Here is a 14,546-nt window from a genome sequence, read left to right on the forward strand (position 1 = left end):
CAAATGTTGGGATGAGACAGTGCTCACATAACGTTCACTACAATCTTCTCTCGCCTTCCGTGAGTGTGTGTTACCTTTAAGTAGCGTTCAGAGACACTTCCGAGTTGCAATCACTGTTTAACTCATTGAGAGGAAACCAGTGAAGAGAAAGGAGTTGCGGGACAGTTGAGAGATTGGAATTACACATAGCAACCATCAACACCACTTTATGGCACCGTTGGATAGCGAAACTGTGACCAAGCATTCCCATGCAGAGTGCTAATCGTCTAACTAACTAGGCTGGTGTAGGTCAGCACGTCAAAATACTCACCGAATTCACATTAGTAAGGCCCAAGAAAAATTCTTCAAACCACCTGGGATTTCGAATGAACAGTTTTAATTTTCCAGGTTTAACTGCATGCACGCATTCTAAGAAATGCATGTAATGGGTCACCGTTCGGACCAGCTTAGAAAATACAAATTAACTAAAAGAAATTTCTAATAAAACAAACCTCAAATGCTTATAAAGAACCAGGAGTGCCACTATGGTCAGCAACACTTGATGCAGTGGCCTGGGCTCATGCCTTTCACATCCTGCTTGTTCATCAAAAGTGCCTGAACCTGCCCAAGAGCTATCCATTTATAATGTGGTGACCAGTAACGGTGCGCGGGGATGTGAAATCGGACGAGTTAGAGCTGTTGCATGGTGAAAAATGCTCATGTTTGTGCTCTTTCCTTCCCTGTCGTCCTTTTTTGCACTATTTTTCCACTGTGTGATCACAAATGACGCCTTGCCAAAGGCGAAATGAACTAAATGTCCCATCAGACAGCTTACCTGATGACGTGTCGCCGTGACGGCTTCTTCCTCTTGACAGGCGACGCATTGGGAGAGTCGGGAGATTCGGTCTTGGCCTTCTTTTTCTCAGGCGTGGCATTACTTGTGTCTGGACTCTTGTCCGCACTCTTCCTCTTGGTCGTCTCCTTGGCTGTCTCAACCTTGACAGCTGCACGACTACTCTCTGCATTCTTCTTGTCCTCTGGCGATGCCTTCTTGGCACTGGAGACGATGCTTCCTGGAGAAAAAGCACCATGTGCTGCACGCAGCTTGAAATTTGCAGTGCAAGGGAGAGACGGGTGATCACTCTAATGAAAGGGAAAGGCAAGGATGCTGGACTAAAGGACATCACTCTGATATGCCGCTCTCACCAGCATTTTGGAGGCTGGAAACAAGGAAGGAAGCAATCCCTTTGAGAGTTAGAAGAAAACCGAAGTCTTTCTGCACAAATGCCACAAATGCACAGGCTGCACAAATGCCATTTGCACGGATGGGGGAGGTGCAACTTATATAGGAGAGAATATACTACAGTAGTCATAACCAACTTTATGCACGAGCAATGAGGTGCATGTGTACAACAGGGATGTCTTTTTCTTGTGGTAGAATAAATAAACTCAGCAGTTCTAAGTAACAAAGTGCTCAAAACGCTGTACAGTAGAACTTCATTGATACGTTTTGATAACATACAGGGAAAAAATGTATTACCCAGGAAAACGCGTGACCCAAACCACCTGATTCTGGAAAAATTAACTGCTGAATGAGGTACAAAAGCATTTAGAATTGAGACTTTCACTGCATAAAAGTGTAGATTAGCATTTACAGACATCCAGTATGCACACCTCTTTGTGGGACAGTAGCAGGTGGGACAGCGGCCGATGTAGCTCAGTTGGAAGAGCACCGGATGCGATATTCGGAGGTCGTGGGTTCGGTTACCACCATTGGCATGTTTGTTTTTCCTTCTACTTTGTGTTTATCTTTCCCCTAAACAGATTACATTACTAGTTTATGCGATTACCAAAGTAAAAATTAAAAAAAAAAATACACAAAGTACAACCCCCAATGCTTTCCTTGGCCTCGCCGACTGTTGGCTTCTTTCCTTCATGTATTATATCGAGTACCCTAATTTGCCCTTCATTTATCTGCTTGTAGCCTACGGGGGTCTCGGTTCTGGCAGTCCTGAAGCCATAGGTAGCATAAGAGGGCTCCAGCACAGCTTTCGCGCTCGCTCTTGATCACATTCTATGTGACGCTGGCGGTTACAGAAGGACGTTCCACATCCACCGCTATGATTGAGGGCGGCGCTGGGGAACACTCTCAAGGTTCGTATACAGATAACATTAATACCCAAAAAAGTAGCAGGTGGGACAGCGGCCGATGTAGCTCAGTTGGAAGAGCACCGGACGCGATATTAGGAGGTCGTGGGTTCGGTTCCCACCATCGGCACGTTCGTTTTTCCTTCTACTTTGTGTTTATCTTTATCCTAAACAGATTACATTACTAGTTTATGTGATTACCGAAGTAAAAATTAAAAAAAAAAATACAAAGTACAATCCCCAATGCTTTCCTTGGCCTTGCCGACTGTTGGCTTCTTTCCTTCTGGCGGTATGAAGTCTCAGTTGCAACCGCTGGATGTCGCCGCCAACGAACCTTTAGGGACTATGTCTCCAAATACTACAAGGAGCGGCTAGCGAACGACAATGCAGCCATGACGCCAACGGGACGTCGTAAGAAGTCCTCGCTCAGCGAAGTGGCGACATGGGTCAAGGATGCGTGGGAAGACCTTCCAGCGGAGATACATAATCATGACAGCATTAAAAAATGCTGCATTTCTAATGCATTCGACAGCAGAAAGGACAACGTCATTTGGGATGCCGAGGTCACCTAGGAAGCATCCCAAGAGAAAAACAGTTCCGACGATGATGTGGCTTCTTCTGACAGCGACTAGCGAAATTTAGTTGCCAAGTTCATTATGAATAAAGGTTTGTCGTGTACATGTTTCTCAGTTTTTCAAAAAATATGGGTCGATCTATATTCGTGGTTGACCTATATGCGAGTAAATACAGTAGTACTCCCAGAATACAACCGACTATGGGCCTGTGAAAAAAACTGCTCTCATTCGTACTGCTGCTGATGAGGCGAACATCAAGAATGTTAAGCCTAACATCTGCGTGTTCCACAAGCATCCAAACTACACACATCCAGATCCGCTCGCAGGGCAACAGCAAAATGAAATTTTCGTTGTACATGTGTTCCATTCTATTTTGGGGAAGCTGACATGCAGCCACTCAATACAGGTGCACAATGTTCCAACACTCTTGCACTGCTATTTCCAAGACTTTACTGCTTTGCACAAAAGGTGTAGCTAAATGGTAAAAACTCCATAGAAGTGGTTCAACTATACACTCATGCCATCTTACTTAGTTCCCGACAAAGTGTGTAAACAAACCTTTGTCGTTATGCCCACACAAACTCAACGACAAGTGAGGGTGTTGTTACCATAGACGATGATCCCAGTTTATGATCTGCTTTGGACTAAATTTTGCCAAGCTATCACACCCAGCAGCTACTGCAGCAGCAACAGCAGCAAGCATGACTGTATGGTGAGCCGAGAGATATATAACACAATAAGTCTGCCAAGAGGGAAATAAAGCATACATACACAGAATTGGGCAGTAGTATTACCCGTCAAATAAATTACCAAAACTGGATTTTTCTTCACCCCAATAGCGAAATTTTGGCATAGCTTTATTCCTGAGAGTGAAATACTAGCGATAGGCTAGAACTTTCAATGTCTGTGATGATTCAGCCAATGCGCAGTCAGCTGTCATCACTGGCCTAACCCAGACTGTAGCACAACATGAAAACAAACCTTGTCAATATGCCTTGGAAGAAAAAGACACCGAATGTTTTGCATCTCTGCTACAACAGAGGACTGCCGATTAACAAAACAGCTAAAATAGTCCTCAACTGCTTGTGCAAGAAAACTACTTCCACTCCGTCTGTGGCCCTTCTCTGTCCTTGCACTCTCTTACATCTGCAAGCTTCCTCTCAGAAGGTGCACCAAGGCATCCAAAAGCTTGGGAGCAAGCTTGAAGCAGGCATGGGCGACAGGTGTGAATTTAGCAGACACTGAGAATACGAGGAAAGAAAAAGAGGCACAGCTCGAACTAACCTCCCGACCGGGACTTGGAGAAAGCAGCTGCGAGGTCATTCTTCTGCTTGGGTTTGACTTTGTTTGCAGTGGCCTTCTTCTCCTGCAACAGCGAAACACGAAGAAATGAACACCAGCCTAGTAAGCAACTGCTCTGAAACAGGCCAGTAAAAGAAACTGAATGTCAGCGCACAAAAAACGAGGCACAGTAGAGTGGAATCTCGATCACACAAACATAGATGGTACAAATTTTGGGCTGAACCGAGTTTATACAATGCCCTGGACGTGAGGAATTTGGGTGCTCCAAGGCACGACTGCCCCGCAAGTACTGCGCGTACGGTGTCAATGCCACACCTGTTTGTCATGTGGTATAAGCCGCGCGTCGGATCCGAAATTCCTGTTTAGACAGGTCTTGACTACCTCAACAAGGGAATAACACGTCTTTCACAGCCTCTCAATAATCATGAATAACATGCTTGAAGGAGAAAGAAACAGCCTGAAACAAGCCTGATACAACTTAAATTCAATATAATTCGATGCAGCATCTGCAATCGTATTTAAATATTTTAAAATGCAAAATTACAGCCTAAATCTGAAATTAACTGCAGATCCTGAGTTTGTCCATTTGCAATAGAGCTGAGAGAGAACTGTCCATTTGCACTTACATTATGCTAGCCGTCTCACGTTACACACAGGGGTGTACAACTGCTGTTGCGAGCTTATGGAATGTGGCTTTGGTTAAAAAATAACTTAATCTCTTTCCATCCACAGCATACTCTGAATGAGGCCACATATGCCAATTCCAGGCTGTGTTGAAAGGGAGTGATCAAACTGAATTTCCTCCTCAATCGCACATTCCGTAAAATTTTTACTCTGGGTATATGTAGGCTGCCAAGAGTATTAAAATGTGTGCCTTACGGCTGGTAACGGCTTATCCTTCTCTGGTTTGGACGGCTGGCTTGGTGAAGGCTTGGACTCCTGCAGTGGAGCATAAAAAGTGAGCAAACATCAAATGAAAATACTCGAAAAAGAGAGAGAAGCAATTTTAACTTGGTCAGAGAGCACCGAAAGCACTACAAGAAAGCTTGCAACCCATGTGAGCTCACAAATGACCGCGACGCTGGCCCAGCACAGGCAAAAGCTCTCTTGCTGGTGTTCCTCACATAACAGGCAAGTCACCTTGACATTTACAAGACTGAGGAAATGCGACACAGAACTTGTCCTGTCCCTTCTTTGAACAGCGTTCGTAAAGTTTACGCTCATTAATTAATCCAACTAACAGCAACTGTTAACAGAATCTGACTTGCTCAGTTTTTGATTCGGGTGAATGCGCATGCAGTCTTGACGAAAGACCTTCAGGCAGCAGGGTTTTCAGGGAAGTTGTGATTTACTACAAGTTACAGCTATCTGGAAGGGATGAAGGACTCTCGCCATCATGCTTCATGACTCGCCATGCTTCAAGGATGCTGTAAGGACGCTGCCTGCGGCTTGAAGACTTTTGACCATTGCTGTACATGTTCCAAATTCATGCTAGGCGTGAGTCAGAATGAAAAATAGCGTTTTAATTAAGCATAGTGCATTTGCTTTTCGAACACCAGAAAAGAACATGCCTTCACCGGAGAGCTGCGAGGGGCAGGCTTTGCTAGAGAGGCGGCCTTCTTCTCGGCTGTAGTTGAGACTCCGTTGAGGCCTTTGCCCCCCTTTCGCATCCTCTGTGCAGCCTCGCAGTAGATGGGGCACACGCTACGGAAGAAAAAGGAGAAGAGCATGTAGGCTTGATCCATCCAAGAGTTTGCATATTTGGGCCAAGAACACTTGAAAATCTCACGGCCAAAAGTATATTTGATGACAACAAATTATTTTACAGTGACAACAAGTGTTCTGAATCAGCTGCGCCCCTCCTCTTCCTTTTCTATATTAATGACAGCTCTGGTGCTAATGTTTTCCGATGAAAGTGTAAAACCACTGTAATCTACAAAAGTTATTGTCACCTGGGCTCTTTTCTAAATAAAAGATAATAAATTGGGGAAAATCAAAATTGGCAAATTGCAGCAATTAGAAAAGCAGCACAGAAATGAAAATGCAAGGCTAACAGAGAGGATCATCTAATTCGACAGTTGAGCAGTTTCACACCAATTCAATAATAGCTTAAAAGGCTACGCTGTAAAGATTACTCGACACTTCAAGTGAATGCCTCAACCAAAATTCTGCTTCCTATGGGGGACAGCAACAAAATGCAAAAAAAAAGGAGAAAAAGAACAAGAAAAGAAACAGGCTGCATAACTACAATTTAGTTCAAGCTATGACATGAACTTTTTGTCTCATCAAGAGAGTAGTAGAGGTAAAAAATTTTGAAATCACAAGTTATCTATTACCAAGGAGTATGAAGATAAACTAATGAAGATGCACCACTACTAGTCAAAAGAAACATGGCAACTCAACAAGTTTCTTTTCTTTTTATGGTGACACAGTGGCGGCTTAGCAGTTCCGGCATGTGCCTCAGATGAGAAGGTGTCGTGTTTGATCCCTACGATTGCCGGGTACTCACAGGTCATACAAAGCTTTGAAAATGGGTTTCTGACCCAACTCTTAGTCTTTGACTGCCACTTGTGTAACCATGTAAGAAACATTTTTCTCAAAATGAGCTTATCGTATTTCATGTGAAAGGCAAGGCACTGCTGATAGCGTACAATAGAATTAATTAGTTCTCTTTTTGCATGCCTTGTATAGCAGGAAAAGAGCTTTTATCCATCTTAATTCCGAGCTTTGAACGAAAAAAATTACCTGTGGTTTAGCTTGTGGTTAAACCTGGAGTTATGTGAGAGCTATCTGCATGGCTACGCTTAGGTTCGGCTTGAAAGTAGACATGGATATTGCGCACAGTAGTTTATGATTCCAGCTTTATTTATGCCATATGGGGCACTTTTGACCACTAAAGTGCGATGAGGCGAAAGTCTCTATCGCGCAGTGGTAACGCTATGGCACCTCTATCTCTGTTTTCACTCTCACCTTCACAATGATGGGATAGCGTAAGCTACCAGCCAACATATAAGCCCCGCTTTAACCGAGCCACATGAACGTGCCTGCACGGCCTAGGGATAACGTGAATGCAAGGGCTTTGGCAGGCTGATTGTATTATCACCCCCCTATATGAAAGGAGAGGCCCGAGGTGGCAGCTCCTGCCAAATGTAATATCAGCAAGCCCTGCGTCCAGTTGCTCGGCCATGTCAGCTGGCAGCTACCACTTCCTACGACTTCTTCTTTCTTCGGACAAGCACAGGCAGGCACGGCGAAATGGCGAGACTGTAGCCAATGTAGCTCTTGCTACAAAAGCTCAAGACAACTAGACAACACAGTCGTGCCTCGTTAATATGAACACTTTGGTTTCCGCACAAAACTGTCCATAAAACGAGTCGTCTGTAATAAAAAAATTGAGCTATTTTAAAAAACAACAACAACAAAAAAGCGCTAAGGATAAGGTATGCTTTAGAGCACAATGTAGGCCAGCGAAGTTGGCATTAGGAGCTACAAGAACATTATCCGAGTCAGCATTATGCTTAGAATGCGATGCAATTGAAAGTACTGTGATGCAGTTGCATAGTGTTCTCAATGGCATTTTATTATGCCATCTTTACTTGACTTGACTTCCACTTTTCATGTCCCACAAACACTTGCTATGTATCAGCATTTAGTCGGCTGAAAGTTGCTGAATCCAACTTTCTACAAGGCGCAAGCTGCTGTCAGAGTTTTGTTCAAGTGAATTCATGCAATACAAAAAATCGTAAAGTGCATAAACTGCTCAACTTCGCAGTGTAAAATGTGAATTCACAAGCGAAAAGGGCAATCAATCAGTCATTGGCACTACATTCATGTGGTGCCTATCAACAAAATCTAGAAGAAAAATTATCTTTGAAGCAGTGTACCCATTTGGTTTTCGTGACTGTCTATATTAATGCGAAAAAAAAAAATACATGGACCCTAATGGTGTTCCAGACAGCGAGTTTCCATATTAACGAGACGTAAATGCATGGAAAAAGTTTTGTCCCCAGAAAAACTGCCTATAATTTGAGTCTTCCATATTAACGGGGGTTGTATTAATGAGGTTTACTGTCTCCATGTGCCTGGCAAAATTCAGAGGCAAATCATGCCTACCCAGAGGGAGGTGACAGGTTAGCCAGAGTTTTTTGTTCGGCTAGCTAGCAAGTGCACTGTATAGGAATCAGATGCACAATTCTGCGTGCCACGCAGACTGTTCGCAGACTGTTGTATGCAGCAATTTAAAAGCCCAAATAAAGCGAAACATTGCAGGGTAATTTGCACCCTATCCAAACTTTACCCTTGAAAGCTCACCTCTGACACTTTCGAGCAAATTAAAAGAGAATGTGGAAAGCACAAAATATGGCTCGATTCAGGCAAGCAGGGTTTGGACATCAGGGGCTCACGTTTAGCTGTACTGGCACCGACTGAAGCTGTCGGAATGACTACAACTTGGTCTTGTAAACCCACACACTATTATCCTATCAGAAGTTCGTGGTCCAAACAGGTGCCTTACCTTAGCTTGACAGCACATGTTGCTGCTTCTGTCAGCTTGTCCGCAAAGTCCTGCAAGGGAGAAAGATGACCGACACTGATGATATGGGCTGCACATCATCCTGGCTTGTGCTAACACCAGAAAAAAATTTTGAAAAAAAAAAAAAAAAAATTGAAAAAAAAAAAAGGCCAACCTTCAGCACTTGTGCAATGTTCCCAAAAGCATCTGTAAATTAAAGCACTTGATGGAGAATGGGAAAAACTGTTGTTCATATTTGAGTTTCATCTCAAATGCAGTCAACCCTTGCACAGGTGTTCATTAGATAATATTGCTGTGATGTAAACTGTTTTTTCAGGCCTATTCAAAAATTGGAACATTTTTTTTCGTCCCTACAAGATAGAATTAACAACAGTTTACTGCAGTATGCAATACTATCACTATTATTACTGCAATACTAAAACAGATGTCCTCCTGCAAAAGAGACACCTGTGCTCTTCCATTTGAAGGCAAGCTCAGTCGCATCACTTCATAAAACAATGACAGAGAACGAAAAAAGAAAACAGCCTTCATAATTTCAGCCAGTGAATGTCACTAACAGAGCCATCAGTAGCATTCCTCTTTTATAGGCTGTGACCCCATAGCGAGATGCCAGACTGGTTTTAATGGTTCAAGCCCTATCAGTTCCAGTGTACATGCACAGTGAAACTTTGCAAGAAAAGCAACAATGGTATTTTAACTCTGAGGCTTCATTTGCAACTCACCAATGTGAAATGTTACATTGCAAACATTGAAAGTGAGTGTCCTTTAAATGCTCACAAAAAAAAAAGAAAAGAGTTCTTAATCAGATAATGGTATGCAGTACAACAATGCTACAGCCATGCTCACTCCTTTAGAGTTAGATTTGGCTTCTACGATACTAGAGCCCCATAAATGTGTCTTCCTCTCTGTGTTGTCGGTCCGCTGTGTTAGCTTAGTGGTTAGAACCTAAGGCTGCAGTAGCTGCTTTTCAATGAAGACGAAAAACAAAGTGGCCGCGTAAAATGCGAGGCCAAAATTTAATACCCTTATTAGTCCCCCAATACAGCATCCCTCATAGCCTGAGTTGCTTAGAGACGCTGTACTCTAGAAAACAAACCATCCTCTCTGTACTGTAACTGTGCACATTCAGCATCAGTGATGATTGTGTGTGTATCATACTGCCAGTAAATGAAACAAGTGGCTCCATTCGTGAAACATTGGCAGGCACAAAACACCTTTGAAAAGCATAGCCTTTAAAAACCCAAGGCACAGTGTTGAGCTCTATTCATCAATGTTTTTTTTTTTAACTGCACCGGAAAATTGTGAGCACCATTGTCAAGTGTGCTGTGAGACAAGATGGCAACATGATATGAAAGAGCCCTAAACAAGGTTAGAGTGGGGAAGCCTGTTTGCAAGCCAAGCCAACATTTTGACAAGTGGACCTGTCTTTGTCTGGGCTCAAAGGCAAGTTCACTTGTCGAAACGTTGGCTAGGCTTATGAACTGAGGCTTTCCCTCTCTACCCTTATTTAGTGCTCTTTCCTACCGTGTAGCCATCATCTTTCTCTTGTTCTACCCAAAATGGTAACACGGTGTGACAGCAGCGATGATGCCAAACATGAATACCCTTTCTACAAGGATCACTCACATATTTTCTTCCACTTGCTGTAAGAACAATAGCTATGTTGGTAGGGGACAACTACAGAGAAGAGAGAGACCAGAGGCCTTCCAGCCTATACACTTTCGGTGCTTACAGTCGAACTTGTCGAGCTAGGCTGGTTATTTTGGAAGCTAAGTAAGAGCTACTCGAGTGGGACTCGGATCGCACAAAGGCAATCACACACACAAGTGCAGCGCATCTTTGCGATTTGTGCCTTACTTGGGTAGCTCTTACTTCGCACTATAAGTGGTGTGCCAAATCACAACATTGTTGCGATTACAGGCTCCCAGAAAGGAAGGCCAACAACCAATGACTCACAAGCACCACCCACAAGCTAACTGCTGACAAAACAGTGATGCAAAACTGGCGATAGCCGAGTCACTAACAATCGATGACCTTTTCAGTAGCATAAGATCAAGTAATGCACCATGTAATGTCACTGTAGCATAAGCTTGACAATGTTTACCCGTGTGTCTCAACTCCCGAGCATGCTGCCCAGCATCAGTAAGCACTGCAAACGCAACCTCTGCAGACAGTGCTACAAGGGTTTTAGTTTGACTGGCAACAGCGATTAATGCATCCCACAAAACTTCCAAGAGATGAACCACTAGGCATACCTGCTTCCGAGCCAAAATCAGATGCAGTAATTATTTCAACAGCTATGTTTGCCAACTTACAAGCGTTTTTTTTGGGGGGGAGTTCAGCTGCTGCTTACACAAAAATAAAAGCTACCGAAGTGCCATGTAAGCTTGTGTGGAACCCTCGTCATCACAATGCACACAATATAGATTACACCAGCTTAACGACTGCCAATACTTTGGTGACAGGAAAGTTTTGGTAATGGTTTTACTGATATATTAAAGGGACACTAAAGACAGCCAAAGATGGTATGAAAATCTAATAAACTACATTTGGTGACACTGTCGCCGCATATCCGGCAGCAAAAAATCTAATAATTGCTGAGATATTGCGATAAGAAGTTGAGGTTTTTTCTTGTTCCCGCCGGTCGAATTCAAACTGTGGCCTCCAACTACGTAGTTGGAGTTGAGTGACGCACACTATGACGTAAGCGGAGACTCCGTGATAGCTAGCGAGCCGGCGCGGCCCGCGGCGTCGCATCCCTCAAGGGCCAACTTGGCAACAGCGTACTCGCAATGACGGCCTCAGCCGAAATAAATAAAACGATGAAGAGAGTAATTTACCGAGCGATGGGCCCATAAAGGAAGAAAAAAAAAACATAGAGGGCTTGTAATGCACAATACTTTACATGTTTCTCAAGCTTTAGCGCTCCTTCTTGTACTGTGTATAAACAAACCGAGCCCTCGGTCATCGCAACGCTTCCTGACATGTTTACATACAAATAAGATTTAGTTACCAGCAAAATAGTGTCCTCGCTACTGCGCTTGTCAGTTTTGAAGCTTCGTCGCACCTTTTTCCTTCAAGGTTTGCGCTACAGCTCCGTGTTCAGCGAAAATTACGTCCACGGTAGCAGAACATGACCGAAGTGCCGGCGCCACTAGATTTGCCAGCGCTGTGAAATTCCACATGTTAAAATAGATCCAGTGCACAATATAGTGCGCATAGGCATCCAGAACATTAGTTGCAAGACGTGAGAGCAGGCAGCATGCGCAGATGATCAAGAAGTTGTAATTTTTAGACCGGCAGCAGAAACACTTTATTGTAAATGGGGCCATGACATAAAAGCTAAAACTATTTTCAAGGTTCTCGTGGCGCGCCATAGCTGAGCGGTTAGCGCCGAACGTTACGGAGCCAGCAGTAGCGAGTTCGAGCCTCCTGGCTATTGTTTTTTTTTTCTTTTTTTTTTTTTTTTTTTTTACAAATGCCATAGCTGAGCGGTTAGCGCTGAACGTTACGGAGCCAGCAGTAGCGAGTTCGAGCCTCCTGGCTATTGTTTTTTTTTTTTTTTTTTTTTTACAAATGCCATAGCTGAGCGGTTAGCGCCGAACGTTACGGAGCCAGCAGTAGCGAGTTCGAGCCTCCTGGCTATTGTTTTTTTTTTTGTTTTTTTTTTTTTTACAAATGCCATAGCTGAGCGGTTAGCGCCGAACGTTACGGAGCCAGCAGTAGCGAGTTCGAGCCTCCTGGCTATTGTTTTTCTTTTCTTTTTTTTTTTTTTACAAATGCCATAGCTGAGCGGTTAGCGCCGAACGTTACGGAGCCAGCAGTAGCGAGTTCGAGCCTCCTGGCTATTGTTTTTTTTTCTTTTTTTTTTTTTTACAAATCGTTTTTTTTTATCTTTTGTAATGTATTTCTGGTGCTTCATTATTTTTAGTTTTTACTTTTTACCCGAGGCCCTTTTTTTCGCCGGGCGACGAACGCAATATATCGACGCTCTCCTTGGTATGAGCGGCAAGTATGCCCTTTTTGTTTACGACGCCTGCAAATAGCACGTTGAAGGTCTTGTTGACGCAATATATGTTGGTCAGATGTGCCATGATTTAGTGAACAATTGAATCAAAATGCGTTTTTCCTTCGGTACTTAGCATATGTATGCTTTTCGTGGCGTACGTAGCTGCAGTCAAGCGGTCAGGTCGCAGTCGAAGCGGCAACGGCGACGATATGTTGGCGCAGAAGTGTGAACGAAGGAGTGTGTCGGCGGTAGCGGATCTCGCTCGCTCGTGCCTCCGAATGCTCAAATGGGAACCATCAAGGCGCATCTGCTGCTCCAAGCTCGTAATTCAGGCGCTGCAGGTTCAAACAAACTATCCGAGTGCGCACGAAATGCCTGAGCCGAAACATAACCAAAACTGAAGTGGGCGCCTGTGGCGCCTCCAAGTATATTTTTGTATTTGCCTTGCAACGTTTACTTTGTCTTTTCGCCGTCGTTTACGTATGATAAAAGCGTGTTATCATGTTTGAGAAAAAACGTACTACCGCATTCAAACATTCAACGTAATTCGCATTTGTCAGCCTCCGGGATCCCTAGCGCGTCACGTGATTTGTAGTTGCGAGCCTCGGCCGTTTGGCTGTGGTGGCGATACCTGTATTTCTGTTATTCTTCTTTACTACCTTATAACAGCTCTGTTTTCAGTAAGAGTGGTCTTTTTGTAATCAGGAACTGGCATTCTATCGATGCAAACCCACTTCCTTTCTCTCTTTAGTGTCCCTTTAATGTGATGAGCTGCCCCACATTTGCATTCTATGATTGTCGCTTCTAGTCTAACCGAGATGGGCAGCTTTGTCATAGCTTTGTGGCAATTATAATCACTTCTTTAGGCTTTTTTTAGTTCTGTCATTTGCATTCATATTTCTTTTATCTGTTCCTACTAGTTGCACAGCTATGGATGGTATCATCGATAGCAAACATATGCAAACTGTGGCAACTGTCAATTTACCAATGGCTTTGTATGGCTCCCAAACAAATATTTTTCACCATGCAAATGAGCTGACAGCCCAGGCCCAAACAAAATTTACTAAACCCCACAATTCAGGGTGCAAGCCTTCTCAGTGAGTAACCTACCTCTAGGTTAGAAGGTTGGGCACAAAATGAGTGGACACCAGTCACGACAGTCAAGTCCTTCTTTGTTTCTGGAACACATTGGGTGGATGTCAAGATGACACGGTACAGCTAAAGTAAAGAAACAGAAAATGACATGTTAATTTTCAGTATTTGTGCCACTGACCTACAGGCACCCCTTAACTGCTTCAAGAAACTATCCAAAATGACTCGCACAAGGCAAAACAAAGCATGGCTTGCATGAAAGCTATATCATACTCCTTTTCCAATTCCAACACATGAGCACCGCTTTTCCAACTTGCAAAAGGTTGTGGCCTTTGCCAATGAACTAAACTTAATCTGACAATCCATCCATGTCTAGCACATTCCTTTTACTCTCCTTGTTCATATGGAATGGCTTCCTGCCACTGGTGGTACTAAATGTCTGCCCATTGATAAGTTGGCACCCAAGAACCAACTCTACATTACATATTTGAAAATTGCCACTAAAAGTTAAATCGGCTAAACGCACACCTATTAGCAACATGGTAAAAGAAGAAAATTTTCCTCTTATTATTTTTCTCTAACCTTTAAAAAAAGTACTCATTAAGATCTATAGAGTTGTCCCCATCTATGCAGAAAAAAGGAACTGTTGATTGGTGTTCTTGATTTTCTTTTCTGCCGGAAAACAAACAGTCGAAAAATTGCAAAAGCCTAAAGGAAAAATGAAATTCAAGCTCTTGAATCTTTCTCTAACCTAGTGAACATGGCCAAAACCATATTTAAACAGTGTCAAAACCCTGACAGGTCAAAGAAAGCGGTACTCGTGTCCCACTGCCTCTTACAAGCTCGCCAGTCTGGCAAACAAACAAATGATTAATCCTTCTGTAACAATTAGACATAACACCTGTACCTT

The 14,546-nt window shown here is 43.4% G+C and overlaps 1 protein-coding gene across 2 annotated transcripts in view; it reads right to left on the reverse strand.

Moving 5' to 3' along the window:
* The window catches only part of LOC146193790 (uncharacterized), a 35,274-nt gene that overhangs the window by 19,267 nt on the left and 1,461 nt on the right, over nt 1-14,546 (reverse strand). The window contains exons 4-9 of one of the 2 annotated variants that reach the window (XM_084602826.1): nt 13,655-13,762; nt 8,518-8,567; nt 5,576-5,708; nt 4,884-4,943; nt 3,987-4,068; nt 815-1,073 (exon numbers count right to left, since the gene is read on the reverse strand). In XM_084602826.1, coding sequence (XP_084458952.1) covers nt 815-1,073; nt 3,987-4,068; nt 4,884-4,943; nt 5,576-5,708; nt 8,518-8,567; nt 13,655-13,762 — 692 coding nt within the window. The remainder of the gene's footprint in view (nt 1-814; nt 1,074-3,986; nt 4,069-4,883; nt 4,944-5,575; nt 5,709-8,517; nt 8,568-13,654; nt 13,763-14,546) is intronic. The other variant, XM_084602827.1, reaches the window with a different exon arrangement.

Source organism: Amblyomma maculatum, chromosome 4 (genome assembly GCF_055883805.1).
Source record: "Amblyomma maculatum isolate TAMU_Amacu chromosome 4, ASM5588380v1, whole genome shotgun sequence".
NCBI classification, from domain to species: Eukaryota; Metazoa; Arthropoda; class Arachnida; order Ixodida; family Ixodidae; genus Amblyomma; species Amblyomma maculatum.